The sequence below is a fragment of the Bos grunniens genome, chromosome 24, assembly GCF_055505025.1.
Source record: "Bos grunniens cultivar Pamir isolate PY7600 chromosome 24, Bosgru_T2T1.0, whole genome shotgun sequence".
NCBI classification, from domain to species: Eukaryota; Metazoa; Chordata; class Mammalia; order Artiodactyla; family Bovidae; genus Bos; species Bos grunniens.
Genome location: NC_141188.1, coordinates 54,226,821 through 54,246,731, shown reverse-complemented (window position 1 = coordinate 54,246,731; position 19,911 = coordinate 54,226,821). Strand labels below are relative to the sequence as shown.

Below are 19,911 nucleotides of genomic sequence, written 5' to 3'. Positions count from 1 at the left end.
GCTATTTTAATTCTCCCTTTGGGTAGTTTCTGGGTAAAGGGAATTTCATGATCGCTAAACTAATTTTCAAGTTATTAAAGCATGCCAAATTATGCTGAAACATGGGGAAATGAAATGCCTTAAGATTAAAAAAGATAACCAGTCACATCTTTTACTGTTGTAGTGATTTCGATCACATTCTATTGAACTTGGAGTGACGAACTGGGTAGCCCTTTCAGGGTGGGCTAGATGACATCCACATAGATGAAGGATAACAGTTTCAACAGTGGAGAGGTGACATCCACATAGGTGAAGGATAACAGTTTCAACAGTGGAGAGGTGTAAAGGTGATGTAATGAGAGGAGTCTAATATTCTGCGCTTGAAGTCTCTAAACGTGCACAATGACCCATGCCTGGAGTTCTACAGTTTTTTTTTTTTCTTCTTATTTGGATTTAGTGATTCTTTCCTTGTAATCACCCCATCGTGCTCAGCTGATAAATACCTGGCCATGTGAGTTAATCAATATACCTGTGCCGTTTTCTCAAATTCTGTAAAGATAAAATGATTCAGAAAAGGTATAACAAGTGAAAATACATTCAGAGATGTTTGGAAGCCACGAGAGATTTTAGAGATTCTCTCCAGCTCTCTCATCTTATCAAGGAGGATAAAATGTCTACTTTGAAGAGTTACAACAGATTAAATGTGGTTAGATGAAAGCTGAATTTTCTCTCCCATGTTTTCTTAATAAACTGTGAGTTCCATGAAGGGAAAGACTGAGTTAGGTCCCTACCTTTATATTTACACACACACACACACACGCGTGCACACACACGCACACACACACAGTAGATATATAGTAAGTGTAGAGTAACATTAAATTAATAAGTGAAACCAAAACACAGTGCTTTTCAAGATCTCAGAGAGCTACTGAAAGAGTCCAAACACCAAGAATACCTTGAATCTCAGTATACCCTAAATTGTCTTATTCTGAGAACTTCTGTATTGAAATAAAGGAAAACAGTCAAGCGCCAACTTAATAAGCCCTTTGAATTCTACAAGCTGTACATTATATACCAACCAATTAATTAAGTTGTAATATTTATTTCTTCTAATAATAGTTTTTAAAATAAAATCTTAAGAAAATTATCCTTACAGAAAGTTTTGCTAACAAAAAGTTGCACTTTAAATAACATACAGTAAGTCACTATTTTATCTTTTCTAGTGAAGATGTTATTTCTTGTTAAAAAAAAGTATTTAGTATAAGAAAAATAACCATCTAATCATAACCATTAACTAAAAATAATATCTATAGGTCAAGCTGTTCCTTCAAAATAAGACGTGTTCACAGGTGGCATACAGAAAAGGAATCTAGTCTGTTTAGTGATGAGTTTTATAAAGGCAATCTACTACGCTGGACCAGAAAATTCCTTTGGTCCTTTATCTCAGTGTATTAGGACCACTTTTTTCGCATGTCCTGGAATATGATTTTTGGTCCATTTGGCTTACAGATGGCCATACCATAACAAATATCTATAAATGAAACTCTCATATCTTGTAGTCACTTCTCAGTTCTATGTACAGAAATCCTAGCCACCTGTGTGCAAACACCAAGACATCTCCTCCTTGACTGTTAATCAAAAGTTCCATAATTGTTGATATGACATAGATAAAAATTTAAAGTATAACTCTTCCTACTATATTAAATAAAAATCCCATAAAATTCATAATTCTATTGGTCAAAAAGAATATGTCAATTTTTCAACTACAACGTTTCTTTTTAAACAAGCATTTTTTTCCTTGAAATGGTAATCATTAGGAGCAAATATTAATTTTGAGAGCTCTTCTTTTAAAGAAGAGTATATCAAAATAGAATATTGTTAGTGTTTTTCTCTGCATCAACATATTGGGGATGATAAAACAGTGTTTGATCACCCAGTTATTTTCCTCTTGGTAACAATCCAAGAAAAATAATTTATAATTCCTTAAAAGCTAGGAAAGAAGATAATAGAGAGAGGAAGGGAGAGAGTAGGAAGGTTTCCAGTGTTTTGCTCTGCTGTGTTCATTCTGAAAAGCTAATGAACAAGTTAAATTTTATGGTAGTGCAATGCTACAGAGATAAATTCAGGAGGACAGAATCAGGAATGTTAATATTTGCTTGCTGCAAACACTGCAGAGTATAGAAGAGTATGGCCTATGATATTTGTGTGTGTATATATACACACACACATATACACACACATCAGTTGAAAAGTCAATTTTGCCATCCAGGAATTCCCTCTTATAGGAAAGTAATAAATTCATATTCAAAGATAGCATCTAGAGTCATTCAGTAATGCCTTATTCACATTCAGAGGAAAACATTTATCCTGTGCTGAAGCAGACTTTTATGGGATATGAGCATATACATGCGAAAAGAGCTTATATCAATTTCTATGTTCTGTCCTGGAGGAAAGATATACAGAGGGTGAAAGTCTAATAAAAATGATTCATTAAAACAAGAGAAACTACAATATGGTCTCCAAGATTCACTCAATGGCAACCTACAAGAATTGTTAAAATCTACTTGACTTTGATTTGGCAATCTCTTAACAAGAACAGCACAGCTATAAAACATTTAACGTTGTTGTAAATAATAATGTCACTTTTAGGGTAATGTCTATTTCTGGTTATTTCCCTTTAGCTAATTTTTTCTCCCTTAATTCACTTATTTTTCTTCCAAGTTTAAATTTGTTTCATTCATTTGCATGCAATTAGTGCCTAAAAATATAAAGGGTAACCATTTTCTAGAGACATTTTTTCATTAGCTCCAAAAGATAAATTCATTGGCAGAGGTAAATCTGATCAAAATCACAGACTATGACTTCATCAGAGGCATCTGCAAAATATGGCGAGGAATTCTACATTGAATGAAGTCACAACTACTGATACTAAGTTAGATCCATTGCATATGGTATATTACTACTTCCTCATGACAAATCAGTGAGGGAAGAATTAACATTCACATTACATGAATATATAATAGAAGCTGGGGCTCAGTCAGGTTTGAGATTTTCTACATCAGACATAGTTACTAAAAGGGAAAGCTAGGATTAAATACCAAAGTATGACTTTCTCTAAGACACATTAAATTTCCCTGTTGTCTTCTACAGCCTGGAGACCAGTTAGGCCAACCTCCTCACTGAGGTCCAGGGAGAGTGAAATTACTTCCTTGGGTGCACATGATCAGATGATGAAAGAAGGAAGCCAGATCAGTCTACTACATGGCTTAGGCTTGTTTCCAAGGCTGAATGAGATACCCTCAAAATAAGGAGATATTTCCAGAAAACTGATTCTGGCATTAAACTCCTTATGTTTAGCTATACCCAGCCTAATTTAAGCCCTTTTGAAAGTTACATCAACTTTTCAGGCCAGGAAAACATTCATCACTGAGAAACACTGCTTCATAAATATAACCTTATCAGACCCCAAGAACAGCCCTCCACGTCTATAAGAGAAGAGGGATGATAATGAAATAGTCAATTCTAACTAAATCTACCCGGAAACAAGGTCTCTCCTTATCCCATCTCTTGAAGTTGCTTTTTTCATTCCCACATTCAATTTTTCCACCCAGCACATAATGTCCTGTACTGATATATATAGGTGAGTAAATAACTGTTACTTAATGGAATAACCTTTAATCGTTAAAACGTTTATAGAATGAAGTACACTGGAAGAGAACAACCCTCTTGTTTAATTCAAGTGTGGAGGACGTGGGATTAGTGCCACGCACTGTGTTGCTTTGGGACATTTGCTCACGTGGGAGCCGCCATGCACCCCAGGCAGTATAGCTGGGTGACTACAAGTTACACGTGTATAAGTAAGGAAGTAGTAAACATTTCCACAACTCACCCTCGAATTAACTACCTCCAGCGAGACGTTCTGAGGAGGGGCACTTGGCACTAGAAGAAATCAAACAAGGTGAGACCAGTTATTGCCAAAGTCATGAAAGAGAAACCCCAACCCTCTTTGAAAAGAGAAAGCACATATTTTTCACAGTTTGTAAGAATAATTAGGTAGGTGATTCTAGGTGGCACTTCAATATTTTCCTGGAGAGATGGAAAATAACTGCATTTGTTTATATTTTTCTCTCTTGGTGGGCCAGTTATTCATCTAGGGAGCCTCCAAAACACTTAGGCAAGAAAGCACCTGCAGTGATACTAAATACTGCCATTTAATTACAGCTTCCTGGTGATAACCTTCCCAGAGGAACCGATAAAACCACACAGGAGATTTCCTGGAGTGGTTTTAAAGGCTTAAGATATTGTGCTTTTCAGGACCTGCATGGTTTTATGATGAAATATGTCATTCTAATGGTCACTCTTGTTGCTTAATCCCTTTAATGCAAACTTTATTATCCCCTAAAAAGTGAAAAGAAGAAACACATCCCCTTTCTTTTCACACTTTGTAATTAAACCCATGTGTCACAAATGCAAGCAGGTTACCGGAGAGCATTTGGTGAGTGAATTCTATTAACAAGGGAGCAATTTCTTTTTCTTTGTGGGTTTTCTAGGTATTTTGTTTCTCCTACTTGCATTTCAATTGTTTCGCTACTTCATGGAAGGTGGAAGAAGATGTACAGCCTCCTGTATAATACTTCTAAATGGATATTTACTATATCAAAAAGTGAATATTCTATCACATTGGTAATTCTAAGACAGCCATTCACTGAACGACTGATATATGTCAAGTACTATTTGGATGTAATGGGTGAATCATAAAAAAATGAAAGATTCCTGCCCCACAACAGGAATATAAGTAGCTTCAGTAAATGCTTCAAGATAAATGCTTACTATGTATGAATCTGAGTATTCTTTTCATGAAAAATTGATAAATTTAATAGAGAAAAAATGCTTTCAGCATCCTGAAAACTTTAAGTGCTATTTTTGTTAAGTTTCTCTTCCTTAATTTGAACTTGGACGATATCTATGTTTTCCTGGTGTACTTGTACTTGCCCTGAATTTATTTATGTCCTACTCTGGTTTTGCCTTCTGAAAAAGAATCACTATGAAGATATGATATATGTCTGATTAATCTTTATATCCATCAAACTGACGTTCAATTAATATTTCCTGACTCAATAATTAAACAAAAAAATGAATACTTATTCAAATATTAGCTCCTAGACCTTTCTGTACATGATGGGAAGGATAATCACTTCTTTTGTTTTGGCTTTGAACTTCTTGTCTTAGTACTTGATGAAAGTTAACATCAATGTAACTTGTGATAAAATGTTTATCAGAGGCTTGTTCATGAATTGGGTCAACAAGTATTCTTTCAAAAAGATATTTCATGATTTACAAGATAGACTTTATTTTAAAATTCATTGATTATATTATTATTTTCTTATCAAATACAGAATATAACCCTCAGAGGAACCAGAAATTTTGTCCTTTTGACGCTGCACGCCCCACGTTGATGTGTCCAGCACATGGGGGCACACTTAGCAAATATTTGTTCAATTAATCAATTAATAGATTATAAGTTTCTAGTAAAATATTTTTCACATTTAGGGTTCTGATGAATCAATTTACTCAATAATAAAAATGTTCATTATTTTTGCAAATTTATTTTTTAAATTAAGCTATAACATATAAGAAAATGCACAAATATTTCAGAATCTATGACTGGATAAAATGGTGTGTGTGCGTTTCCATTTAAATGCCACCTAGATCAAGATATAGAACATTATCCATATCATTTGCTGTATCTTTTTCTGGAAAGCTCACTCGTGTCCCTTTTCTGTTAATATCTTTCTGGTAGTAGCCACTACTTTTAGGACCTCTAAATCCAGAAATTAATTTATTTTATTTTGAGCTCACTAGAAACAAAACCATAGTTGTTGTCTTTTTCCCCCCTAGGCTGGCTTCTTTGGATAATTGTTATTTCTTGAGATTCGTTCATATTGTTGCAAGTAGCAATAGCTTTTTGTTTTCCTGGTCTATAGTATTATAATATATAATTGCCCTAATTTATATTTGCTTATTCTACTGATGAATGACATTTGGATCAATTTCTAGTTTGGAGTTATGAGAATAAAACTGGTCTGAAAATTTTAGTTTGTGCTTTTGCTGGACAATTGCACTCATTTCCTTCATTATATACCTAGGAGCAGGAATACTGGTAGAAGAAGAACTCCTTATGAGGGTTAAACATATGCTAAGTTTTAATAGATACAAAGCTTTCTAAAGTGACAGTACCAAGACAAGATTAAACATAGGCTGGAAATAACAATTTGTGTGATCAGAAGAACTAAAAAAAAAAACTATATTCTCACAATGAGGAAGAATTTAATATGATCCACACTCAAATTACTTTATAGCACAATAAAAATTAAAATAGGTACAGACCAAAAAATAATACTATGTTCTGAATCACATAATTGTACAGCTTACCAGAAATGCAATTCTTTAAAAGTGAAGATTGGAAATAAAGTCTTAATACTAAAACTACAACAAATCAGAAACATGAAAAATGCCTCTAGTTTATGTTTCATCTGATACTATAACATTTACATTATATTATATATTATCACCAAATAAAATTGTAACATAGATTTTTGGAGGAAAGGGAAGGTATCTTAAATTTATCATGCATTTTGTTCTAGGTGCTATGCTAGTCGATATGAAACCCTTAAATGTCCTTTTAATAAAGCTTACAAATGATATTTAGCTCCTCATCTCAGAAGACCAAGAATATATAAGAAAAAGAGTAAACTACCACAATCTGATAATTTTCTGTATTAGGAATTTAAAGCCATGAACTCCCAAAGGTGTTGTCTATTTTTGTCTATCACAAAAATATCACAACAGTGTTGTCTATTTTTGTCTATTTTTTACAATACAAATTTCTCTTATTTTTCCATGATAGCACACTGTCTATTCTTGCTTTACACAGTCAGGAAAGAAAGTGAACAATGTTTTCTACAGTATTTTTAGTTATTATTTCCTCCTTTACACTATCAATTTTCATAGTATTTACAAATTAATAGATATCAACAGACAGGATTAGTGAAAATGAGTGGAATTCAACATTTATCTATTGGGACTTTATTTGTCTTATTTGACAACGATTCCTTGTTTCATGAAGCAGAGGGGAAGGACATGGTTCATTGCTTTTCTCGTCAAAATGTCAAGTACTTTATCATTTACAATAAGTTCATTAAAGCCAATCAGAGTCATTTGATCTGGAAACTCCTCTTAATACAGTGGAACATGCTGGTTTAAGCACGTGATGATGAAGCATTCTGTGGAGTAGATTAAGTTCCCATATTTATAATGAGTCATATAATCACTTGAATTCCTCTCCTTAGCAAGCCTGAGCTGTCCTGTATACACAATTTGTGGATTGAAAGAATTTATATATAACTGAGCATTTTTCTTGAGGGAACTAATATGAGACATTTATTGTAGAATAAGAGAAATACATTTTTCCACATCAAATCTTCCTTCTTTACTAACTAGCTTCCATGACCTGGCTCTTCTGCTGACTAGCATTTATGACCTCTATGTTAGTTTTGTTGTCTATAAAGTAGGAAAAAATACAGTGTTGTGAAGTATGTGGAGCCAGGTCTTGCACTAATAAGTACTCAAAAAATATTACTGATAAAAGTAAGAAGCACATTCCTATAGTTGAGTTTGCCCACAAAATCTGGTCCCTATGCCTTCGGACATAGGGTAAGTTGGCATGGATGCAAATACATGCTCATTAATTCATAAAACCTATAAATAACCTATTTATGTCAACTAATTCAAGAGATAGTATATCGGAACCAACGGGCAAATCTACTCACAGTCTGTACTAAATATTAGACCGTCTAGATTGATGCTTTACGCCAACTACAAATTGGCACTTGCCAAGAGCCTTACCAGCAGACTGAACAACAAGGCCATTTGCCATCTGCCTCTGAGGAGACTGAACCCTATGCTGAGTGAAGTCGCTCAGTCGTGTGCGACTCTGTGACCCCATGGACTGAAATCCTCTGTCCATGGGATTTTCCAGGCAATAGTCCTGGAGTGGATTGTCATTCCTTCTCCAGGGGATCTTCCCAACCCAGGGATCAAACCTGGGTCTCCCACTTTGTAGACAGATGCTACTGCAGCTATTAACCTTCAATAGCCTCTGAGGGAGTTCAGGGTGGAGTGAGGCCCTCTGTGCTCCAGGGAATCTGGTGGGACAGGTCTTTAGATAGTCAGATATTTTCAGGAACTGATTTTATGATCTCAATCCTTTTAAATCCCTTCATGGTGACATCAGATCCTTATGACTAGCAAAAAAGTTTTTGTAAAACAAGTACTTAATGATATTCAACTCCCCCTTCACCAAAAGGGGTTTTTATATATCTACCTTCCCCCAGTGTCACTTTGGAGCAGTCTCTCAGAGCTATCTGAGGTGCTGTCTCCTGGGCTGCAGTCCTCATTTTGACCCCAAATAAACTAACTCACAACTCTCAACTTGTGCATCTTTTTTAGTCGACATCTACAATTCCAAGGGTCTGAAAAAGCACAACATCATAAACCAATGATACACTGAATGGAGGAATTTGAACAATAACAATGTTTCTTCCCAGAGAAACAAAGTGGAGCTAAATTAGAAATGACAATTCATTAGAGTAAAATTTTTTTAATAAGCATCTTAGCCATAACAAGAATACTTTTGGGATAATTAATTCAGAAAAACAGTTGGCATTTCATTTTTTTTAATTCAATTTTTCTATGGGCCCAAAATAATTTTTTAGTAAGAATTTCTAGGGCTTTATAAGAAATATGAAGTTCTCTGTAACACACATATGTAGACATAATTATATGTTAAATGAGTCTCACAAATAGGAAGTCCTAAAGATGAGTCTATACTTACAAACACTTGTACAGGTTTGGCTGAACTGCCTGAGTAATTCAACAAATATTTACTGAGTAAGAAGGGATATAGAGATGAATATAACATCACCTCTCATTTAAGGAACATTTAAAATAATGAGAAAGAGAGACACTGGCATAATAACATTTATTAAACATCTAAATATATGCCATGCTCATGTTTCAGGTGCTTATGTGTATTACCCACTTAATTTTCACAATATCTACTTTTTATAACATCTAGAAAGTCAAGGAGAATATGGCTTTATTAAGTACAACTAGGAAGTGGGTGACTATAATTATAATTAAATTCATCTACATGTGACCTCAGCATGGAGAGCTTCAGTAGAGAGGAAAGGACATCGGACTGAAGTAAAAGAGATGAAGTGATTGTAAAGATGAGCACAGATGAGGTCAGAGTGCCCAGTCCTAGGGGCCCCTGGCATGCGTGCTTTCTGTATCAAAGGCACCTGACAGAGCGAGGCTGGGGGCCTCTCGCACAGTGATGCTTGTTGATGAGGCTCATGAAATCCTTTTATTTAAATGACAGGCATTTTCTAAATCCTATATGTTGCAACACTTCTAAATAACAAGTTTTGGATTAATGAGTAATAATCTATCTTTCTCACTTATGACATTTAAAACCAAAGTAGAGAATAAGGCCACAGCATTACATTCAGAGTGTGAAAGAAATCTACATAAATTATGTAAAATATTCATTTTCATTTGTTTTCCTTTTATTTTTATAATTATAAGTTGTGAAGTAATTTATTCTGCCAATAAATATTCCGTTCTGTCTTCAATAACAGAATCAGATGAATGAGCTTAGGAATTACATTAAAAATGATACCAAAGTGGTGTCAGATATATATATTTTTTATATTGAAATTGCAAATGAACATTACTCCTGTGTCTCCTTTGCACTGTCCTTCAGAACAGGCATGTGCTTCCTCATTTCACTGATGTTGTGTGGAGTATTTACTCAGATACTTTCTGAGATTAAAGCATGGTGGATTGGCGAACGAATCACAAACTGAAGTCATTTTTTGAAATTCACAAGATCAATAATTTATAGAATTACACACACCAACATGGAAACTGTTGTTGAAAAGAAATAGCTTGCCACCTTTTTAATATTCATAGAGGTCACAGCTCTGCATTTCTGCACCTGCCTGAATTGTCACTGGCCTCATATCATAAACTCTGCTATGCTTTATTTTCACTTTTCATTAAACTTCTAACATTTCATTATCATCCGTTTCTTAGATCTCTAGTTACCTCTGCTACTGCTTTGTCAAATTCATCTATTTCATTAAGATTTCCTCCTCTTTTTTATGGCATTAAAAAATATGTCTGATCTTTCATTTGCTAGGCAAGGTAAAAGTAAAATATAAATTTTCAGGTTCAGTTTTATTACTTTCAATATTGGATTATTTGGCCTATATCTTCATGATTTTTTTTTTAAATTGGAGGTATATGTAGGAGGATTGTCCATTATTTAAACACATGTAATCACCTACCACCATTTAGAAGGAGAAACAAAAGATGCTGATGTAAATTAGCCCGCACACATGCACAAATGTGTTTGTATTTATAGGAATAAAGGAAAACACACACACAAAATTATTTTGAGCTTTTAGGCAGTAGTCACACCTCTTGTAAATGACTAATTAGGACATCCTGATTCAGAGTGTATACTTTTTCAAAGTTTAAATTTGACTGTAATAAGTGGTTTGATGAATAAGCCAAATTTCTAATGTATGTTAGTCTATTTCATTAAGTTTTAGTTAGGACCCCTTGAGCACAGAATCTATCACATGCATTCAATATTATTTCATTATTATAACAAATAAGTGAGTCAAATTCCACTGTCTATAACTTACCATCAGAAAGCGTAACCACTGTCACGTCGTCAGTAGATACTCCTGGCCCATACCGGTTATAAGCTAGGAATCGAAGACTATATTCCGTGAATTTTTTCAGGCCTTCCAGTTTATAAGATAGCCCATCAACCTCTATATTCTGGAGAGATAAAACACCAAAATTGTTATTCAGGAGGCACGTTAAAGCAGAAATGGCAGCCATTCTGAGCAATCAGTGAATTGATAGTAGACTCTCATTCACAAAGCAACACTCTAGCCTTATTATGAGTTGTTATAAAACCCAAATGGTGACACATACTCCTCCACTAAAGACCGAACCACTCTGTAGACTCCTAGTTAAATTAACACCATGCTGTCTTCACAGTCATTAAGTTCCAATTTGTTTAACGCCACCCAATACATTGAATAGTGTATTGTATTAACAACCACACCAAAACTCTGACAGGCAGAAGGCAGCTCATGAAGCCACAGGAACAGAGTTGCTCCTATACCTGAAATGAACTAATTTCCCAAGAAACAATAGAATTCTTCCTTCCCCTGCTGAAATATACTCATGGCTCTTGAAACTGACAGATACTTTGCTACAATAGCAAAGAATACTTTGCTATTCTCTCTCAAAATGCTGGGAGGTTAAGTTGAAGTGTTTTCAGCACTTCACAGCTGAAGAAATGAGGTGCTGGAGGTGAAGTTCACTGAGAAATGAGAGCCAGTTTGCTCCAGAAGACCCATTATGTCACTCTTTCCAATGATTCTCACACTCACATTTATCTTGGGTAATATTATTTAAATGGATTGGTAAAATGCGTTATTGAAGAACTAAAATGTGTAGGAAAAAGGGTAGAATAGAAAGCTAAAAATAAGAGCAAAATAGCTTGGGAACAGTAAACAAACATGAATGACTGATTGCAAAGGAGGATCTCTTAATCACTCTCATGCTATAACTAGGAACTGCTGTGGATAGAACGAATGCAAAATTTTTTTTAATGAAAAATATCTATCCTGCAGAGTATGTGAAAGCATGAGGACCACACTATGCTGGGCAGACTTCACAACACATCGTAAGAACTCCAGGATCTCAAGATCACTTCTGGGCCCTTCCTATTTAACTACCCACTAGCTACGTATCTTTTGTTACATGAAGTTGAGACTCTGGAAGTAAACATCGCAATAGTCATATACATGTTAACAAAACAGAATCGTCCAGTTTCATGTGTCGCCATAAAGGTTCATTTACTTTTATTTGAAAATCTAATTTGCTTATTTTCCAGGATCTGTGCTAACCACAGATTAGAAGCAAAATGAAAGGAGGAGGAATGTAGTCTTCAGGAGTAAAGTATACGGAAAACAACAAGAAGCCAGAATTCACATTAAATACGTGAATGAAAAAGCAATTTCACTGAGGTCACCGAATATGATTGATCATCTTTTAAGATAAGGACTGAAATACAAATATTTTTCTGGGATCAGATGGGCTTATTCAAAGGTATCCTGGCCCAGACTGCGATATACTCAAACAAAACATCGGCATCCTTTTTATTGATTTCACCTCATTGCCCATTTGCCCACCAGAATTTAATTACTGAACATTTTCAATACCAGTTACTTTAAAACTGATCGGCTATCCAATTAATGTGCTGGATACTGGCTTGTATCAAGGGCCTGCAGATCTCCTGCAGTTTCTCCGAGAGGTGTAGGTGTGGGGCCCATTCTCTCGCCTACCTGTTCCTTTCCCGTGGACACTTCCGTACAGAACAGTCTGTAACCTTGCACTGGACCATTTGCATAGGCAGGGGGTTCCCAGGTAATAAGAATTGAGGTAGGTGAGGTAGATACAGCTTGCAGGTTTTCTACTGGCCCTGGAACTTGCACTGTTTACAAGAGAAATTGATTAGTACAAGTAAGTTCTCTTTCTTGAAACAAACAGAATTCCATCTTTTACAGTTTAAGGAAATATAGCACCATGTACTATTTTTAGAATCACATAGTATAAGAATGTAAAAACACACGGAACACAAATAGAAAGTAGTGAAATTTTAGAACCATTCATTTTAAAATTCAGAACAGAGCTTACATTAAATCTAAATTACTTATTTCATTTAACAGTTGAGGAAACTGGTCAAGGAGTCTAAATGACTAGAGTAATGGCTGGATTAAGAGTGGGATTCTTAATCTAAATTCTTAGCTTGGAGAATTTTCTACTTTGCCAGTATGCCTTTGCCTGTGTGTTGCTAACTGCAGAAGGAAAAGAGGAAACACAATTAGAATATTTGTACATCATGGTCATATTTATAATTCAAGTAGGCAGTATGGTTATGGATAATTTACCACATTGTCTTTATTGAAGCCATCATTTTACAATCTTGCCCAAATCTGGGTCCTTTAAATTAATTTCAAGATTTAATTTCAATTTTACTTTCTAGCATTCCATTTTCTCTTGCAACTATTACTTTACTTAATCAAGGATAAAAAGCTTGTTCATTAAAGAAATCAGATAAACACAGGTCCACAATCACTTAACCAAAACACTTATGTCCAGATATGTTTCTATATCCAGAAGTTCTCGGGTTTTATAAAGGAAACATGGTGCATATGCAGTGCTTTATGTAAGACCCTGAGTGGAGTCTGTTGTGTTGTAGTGCCCTGTTATTACACCATCCATTTGCAGCAAACATGCATTCACACCAAATAGAATTATTCAAGACTATACACAGCCTGACATAAGATCAGGTGAGATGAGGCTATGAGATGAGTTAAGAAAATCCTTCATTTCAGATATGCAAATTTTGAATTTCTTCACAATTTTTTATTTTCTCATAAGCCTTGAATATAAATATGTGGTTTGCAAATGGTAAATGCAATAACCATGCTAGTTACCGCACTCCAAAATAAATAAATAGCCCATCATTGCAAGCATAGCAATGACTTTAACTTAAACATGCTGTGTATTCCCCGCCAGCCTTAGATACCACCCAGCTTTGGACAGATATACATTCCAGGCCTCTAATCAATCCCTTCTGAGTTTGAACTTCCATAGCAAATACCATATGAAACCCCAGCTGACATGATATCCAATGACAGACTTCCTGGATCAGCATTGAGCCTGGGCCTCTGGATCATTTTCAGAATTTGTTCCACGGAACCCAGCTCCTTAAGGCATTACTGCTCACACTTTTGGGGTGGGGGAGGCATACTCAAAAACAAGTATTTTCTGCTGAGACAGGCTGGGACCTGAGTCCCTTTGCTGCAATGCTTGTACATGGATAAAAGTCTCCTCAAGAAACAAAGGTTAACTGGCCTCTTATCAATTTCTGTTGATTGGGAAAGGGCAAGAATTTCGGTTGGCATTGATATCACCTTCATACATTACCCCACCAGTCTTCAAATCCTGAGAATCCTTATTATTGACAACTGCATCCTTTTCATGTTAACAAGTGATTATTAATAATCTCTTAAAAAATTTACATGGAAATAATTTTAAGCCCACGGAAAACATTAAGAATGAGAATAGTACATACAATACCCTTGTTCCCTTTATCCAGATCTACCTATTGTTAGCTTTGTTCTATAAACTATCATTCTCTCTCTCAATTATCTATCTATCTATCCAGATTAGGCCACACTTATCAGGGCTCTTTACCCCGAAACTCTTTAGTGCATATTTCTTAAGAATTAATGTGTACATGAATAATATAGCTGTCAACTTCAGCATTTCGTATTAAAACAATATTTTATCTAATCATCGTTTGTATTCAGTGTCAACTGACTTGGTAGTGTCATTTACGCAGCATTTTCATCTCTAGTTGAGGATCCAGCTTATGGTCAAGTTTGAACTTCACTACTATATCTCTTAAGTCTATTTTATACTGAGACTGTTTCAAAGACTTTCTTTACTTTTAGGCCATTTATTTTTTGAAGAATATATCCTATTTTAACTGATAGAATGTTCTCCATTTTAGATTTGTCTTTGTTTCTTCCTACTGAGTTTAGGTTATACATCCCGGGCTGCAATATGTTGTCCTTCTCAGGGCATGGTATCCAGAGGCATGAGATCTTTGAACCCTCACTTATGTTAATCTCGTGAACTAGGTCAAGGTGCTATCCGATTTCTCCACTATAGGGTTAAGTGGTCCTCCTGTACTCTGGTCCCCTGCTTCCCTGCTTGCAACTCATAAACAATCTGTGTGGAGATGCTACACTGGAACCGTGCTCTTTAACAAAGTCTCTAGGTCCTTAGGCTGAAGGACAAACACATGACTGTGTACACACAGATACACACACAAACTCTCAGGAACATACATATAGTCACATGTACAGATGCATACGCTATCTTTCATGACTCTACAGAGATGCCACCCGTCCTAATCCATCTCTGTAGGGGTCATTCTTGCCTTCCCCATTCTTCTTCTATGGGATCTTTCTTTCTTCCGAAGGGAGAACTGTGACTCCCAAACAGTTGTATTTTGACAGACATTTCATGAAAGTGTCCTCACCTCAGTATTCTTCCACAGAAGAGTAATTTTTCTATGGAAATCCTTTATTTCACAAATGGAACTTTAGTAGACAAATGTTAAACAGTGGTGAGTCTTGCCAGTGTCAAAGTTTATAGTGATGCAGTTAGAACTGTATTACAATAAAGCAGATATTCTGTTCCATGGGGGCGAGGGGAAGCAAACTCAAATGTGCCTCCTGATACTCTTCAACTGGAGGGGCTTCCCAGGTAGCTCAGTGGTAAAGAATCTGCCTGTCAATGCAAGAGATGCAGGAGTCATGGGTTCAATCCCTGGGTCAGGAAGATCCTCTGGAGGAGGAAATGGCAACCCACTCCAGTATTCTTGCCTGAATAATCCCACAGACAGACAAATCTGGCAGGCTACAGTCCAGAGGGTCACAAAGAGTTGGACACGACTGAGCACACATGGACACATGCTTCAACTGCATTTTCAAAGTGCAATATTTTAAACAACACACACACACAGAAGTTGCTCAGTCATGTCCAACTCTTTGCGACCCCATGGATTGTAGCCCACCAGGCTCCTCGGTCCATGGGATTTTCCAGGCATGAATACTGGAGTGGGTTGCTGTTTCCTTCTCCAATTTTAAACAACAGTAAGTAGTAAAAACATTAATGACTTACATGTTTCTTTGATTACTGTTATATTCACAAAGACAATGCGAACACTTCAAGAAGGACTATTTCTGATTTGGGATCTACTATTTTTCTAAGGAAGGCAGACAGAGAAAGGCACAGAAGCAATGAGATTGAATGACCTGCTAAAGATACATGTTGAATGTAAGGTAACCAGGATTATGAAAGTTCCCACAGAGCATATTCCTGCAGCCCAGTGATGTGTATGGGATGGAATGTATTCTTTGTTGCTTTCTCATGGCTAAAGTGGAAAGGGCATTGCCTACTAAAATGAAAGTGAAAGTCACTCAGCCGTGTCCGACTCTTTGTGACCCCATCAACTATACAGTCCATGGAAAGCTCCAGGCCAGAATACTGGAGTGGGTAGCCTTCCCCTTCTCTAGGGGATCTTCTCAAACCAGGGACCAAACCCAGGTCTCCTGCATTGCAGGCAGATTCTTTACCAGCTGAGCCACAAGCTTATTCTGAGAGCAAAGATTCAGATTTTAAAACGGTCAAACTCCAAAGCCATCACTCCTGCTGAGAGATATAACACATTCAAGGAACATTTTCAGGAGGTGTCTAGAAGAAAGGAAGCGGAGGCAGTGTTTGGGGAGTTTCTGCCTGTCTGTTTCACTGGAGCACAGTGGGGTGATGGGCAACAATTCAAACTGTCTTCTGTATTTGAGGAATGAGGCAGAAAATGAATTTGCACTTCACCTGCACACCACGTGTAGTCAGTGGCAACCTTGCCAAGAGATCGGGGTGTAAGGAACGCCGGTGTCACTCTCAGAGTTTCCTGAGGCGCCTAGTGTGGCTTGGGAGAGAATCTAGAAATGACCCCTGCACCCAGAGCAAGTCCCCTGAGAATCCGGAAGGATGAGCTGAGAGGGCTACATGGGGTGGGATGGGAGGATGTGTTGTGATGCTGAGACGTGGGAATCAGCACTTCCATCAGGCGCTGTGGCAGACGAGTCTACAGGGACTCAAGGCAGAGTCAAGACAGCATCCCCACAAGAACAAACATTAGTCATCCTTCTCCTCTGATGATTCCAGCCAAGGCTGCTGAGTGTCCTGGCTGTCCTGGGTCAAAACCCACGCTTAGTTTCCCAAATAATAAGAGCAGCTGTCTTCTTCATGGGGATATGCACAAGGCTAGGTATACAGAAAGTATTCAACAAATGTGAGTTGAATGAATAACTTTATATAAATGCTATGGTAAGTCACGAGCCTAAAAATATAGTATATAGTCTAACGCATTTGATTTCGCTGATGCAGAATTCTTACTATGAGTGATCAGAAAATTGCATTTTCCTACACACCCGATGAGAACTAAGTTGGTATGTTTGTCCATGTTTGCTGCATGCATAGGAGCCTGTGTGCACTCTGCCCATAGTTTAATTTGTCTGTATGTATCTATGGCCTACATACAGTTACCAACAGGGGAACATCAGGCAGCAAGTAAGTGTCATAATTTGGATTCAGGACACACTGGTAGTGTCAATAACAATGATCTGTTCACCAATTGGATTATTCTCCTTTCCTAATGATCATTAGACACCACTGAGGAAAAAGGTGTGCTTTGGAAGCCAGAAGAATTTGAGGCAGAGATCATAGACACCAGAAGAAAAAAGGAGCATTCAGAGCATTTAGATTAAGCATTCACAAACAACACTATTTGTTTCACAGCTAACATTCGACTAGTTGGTATAAAGTTTTCAATTGTCTTTCTCTGAAAAAGTGTTGCATTTTAGAACAAACTTACTTCATATCTTAACTTTTTGTTTTAAAATATATTTTATTTTGTGATTTGATTCAATTGGTAGATTTTCTGTAACATTCTCATATATTAAGATAAATACCATAATCCTATGTTGTCCTAAGTAAATATAAACATCACAACATCAAAGAATTATCAAATATATGTTTATCATATATAATAATACACACGCAATTAATGTAATCTAATCTAATCTGTTGTTTAGTTGCCAAAAATATTTTTTCAGTATTTTTGATCTGAGGTTGATTGCATCCAGGCATGCAGATACTACAGACATGCATATCTATACATATATTATTTATATATTTAATATATATATATATATATGACTGTATGCTGCATGCATGCTAATTGCTTCAGTCATGTCTGACTCTGTGCAACCCTATGGACTATATTAGGCTCCTTGGTCTATGGAAATTTCCAGGCAAGAAATTTCCTGGGGTGAGTTGCCATTTCCTCCTCCAGGGTATCTTCCTGACCCAGGGATCAAACCCATGTCTCTTAAGTCTCTTGCATTGGCAGGCAGGTTCTTTACCACTAGAACCACCTGAGAAGCCCCATAAGACTGTGTATCTATATCTATATATAAAAAAGTAGTTGGCTAGACTGGCATTGATTAATGAGTTACTTGCTTATGTTAGATTCCATTAGGTTAGATTAGATTGAGCTTCCCTGGTGGCTTTGCGGTAAAAAATCCACCTGCCGATGCAGGAGACATGGATTTAATCTCTGGGTCAGGAAGATGCCCTGGAGAAAGGAATGGCTACCCACTCCAGTATTCTTGCCTGGAGAATTGCATGGACAGAGGAGCCTGGCGGGCAACAGTTGCAAAGAGTTGGACATGACTGAGCAACTAAGCATACAAGCATCTGTAGATTTGGGATCCATGAGAAGCCTTGAAACCAATGCCTCGCAGATACTGAGAGACAACTATACAGACCTGCAGGCATACCTTGGAGATCTTGCATGTTAGGTTCCAGACCACCCTGATAAAGCAACTATAATAAAGGAAGCCACCCCAAACTTTTGGTTTCCCAGTGGACATAAAAAGTTATGTTTATGCTATATTCTATTATATAGTATGTTTTCTATTATAAATATATATTCTATTATATAGCATGCATTTTGTCTAAAAATCTACATATCTTAAAACACTTCATTGCTTAAAAAAAAAAAAAAGGCTAACCACCATCTGAGGCTTCAGTGGATCATAATATTTTTGCAGGTGGAGGGTCCTGCCGTGATCTTGGTGCCTCATCAGGGTGGTGGTTACTGAAGGCTGGGGCAGCTATGGCACTTTCTTAAAATAAGAGAATAATGCAGTTTGCCAGATCAATTGAGTTGTCCTTTTACTTGAACATTTAGAGGCCATCCTAAGCTTATTAACTGGCCTAATTTCAATATTGTTGTATCTAAAGGAATACAGAACAAACAACATGTGTCAGTTATGTTCAGCTTCTTTATACGGGTGCTATTAGTTTGTGGCATCTGTTGGATCATAGGAAAAGCAAGAGAGTTCCAGAAAAACATCTACTTCTGCTTTATTGACTATGCCAAAGCCTTTGACTGTGTGGATCACAATAAATTGTGGAAAATTCTGAAAGAGATGGGAATATCAGACCACCTGACCTACCTCCTGATAAATCTGTATGCAGGTCAAGAAGCAACAGTTAGAACTGGACATGGAACAACAGACTGGTTCCAAATCGAGAAAGGAGTATGTCAAAACTGTATATTGTCACCCTGATTATTTAACTTATATGCAGAGTACATCATGAGAAATGCTGGGCTGGATGAAGTACAAACTGGAATCAACATTGCTGGGAGAAATATCAATAACCTCAGATACATAGATGATACCACCCTTACTGCAGAAGTGTAGAAGGAAAAATGAGCCTCTTGATGAAAGTGAAAGAGGAGAGTGAAAAAAGTTGGCTTAAAGCTCAACATTCAGAAAACGAAGATCATGGCATCCAGTCACATCACTTCATGGCAAATAGATGGGGAACCAGTGGAAACAGTGGCAGACTTTATTTTGGGGGGGCTCCAAAATCACTGCAGATGTAACTGCAGCCATGAAATTAAAAAATGCTTGCTTCTTGGAAGAAAAGTTATAACCAACCTAGACAGCATATTCAAAAGCAGAGACGTTACTTTGCTGACAAAGGTTCATCTAGTCAAAACTATAGTTTTTCCAGTAGTCCTGTATGAATGTGAGAGTTGGACCATAGAAAAAGCTGAGGCCAAAGAAT

General features: G+C 36.6%; 1 protein-coding gene across 12 annotated transcripts in view; it reads right to left on the bottom strand.

Annotated features, from left to right (window-relative positions):
• DCC (DCC netrin 1 receptor) overlaps nucleotides 1-19,911 on the bottom strand; it is an 845,500-nt gene that overhangs the window by 364,306 nt on the left and 461,283 nt on the right. For all 12 annotated transcript variants that reach the window (XM_086372410.1, XM_086372411.1, XM_086372412.1 and 9 more), the window contains exons 9-11: nucleotides 12,474-12,622; nucleotides 10,755-10,893; nucleotides 3,869-3,918 (exon numbers count right to left, since the gene is read on the bottom strand). In XM_086372410.1, coding sequence (XP_086228536.1) covers nucleotides 3,869-3,918; nucleotides 10,755-10,893; nucleotides 12,474-12,622 — 338 coding nt within the window. The remainder of the gene's footprint in view (nucleotides 1-3,868; nucleotides 3,919-10,754; nucleotides 10,894-12,473; nucleotides 12,623-19,911) is intronic.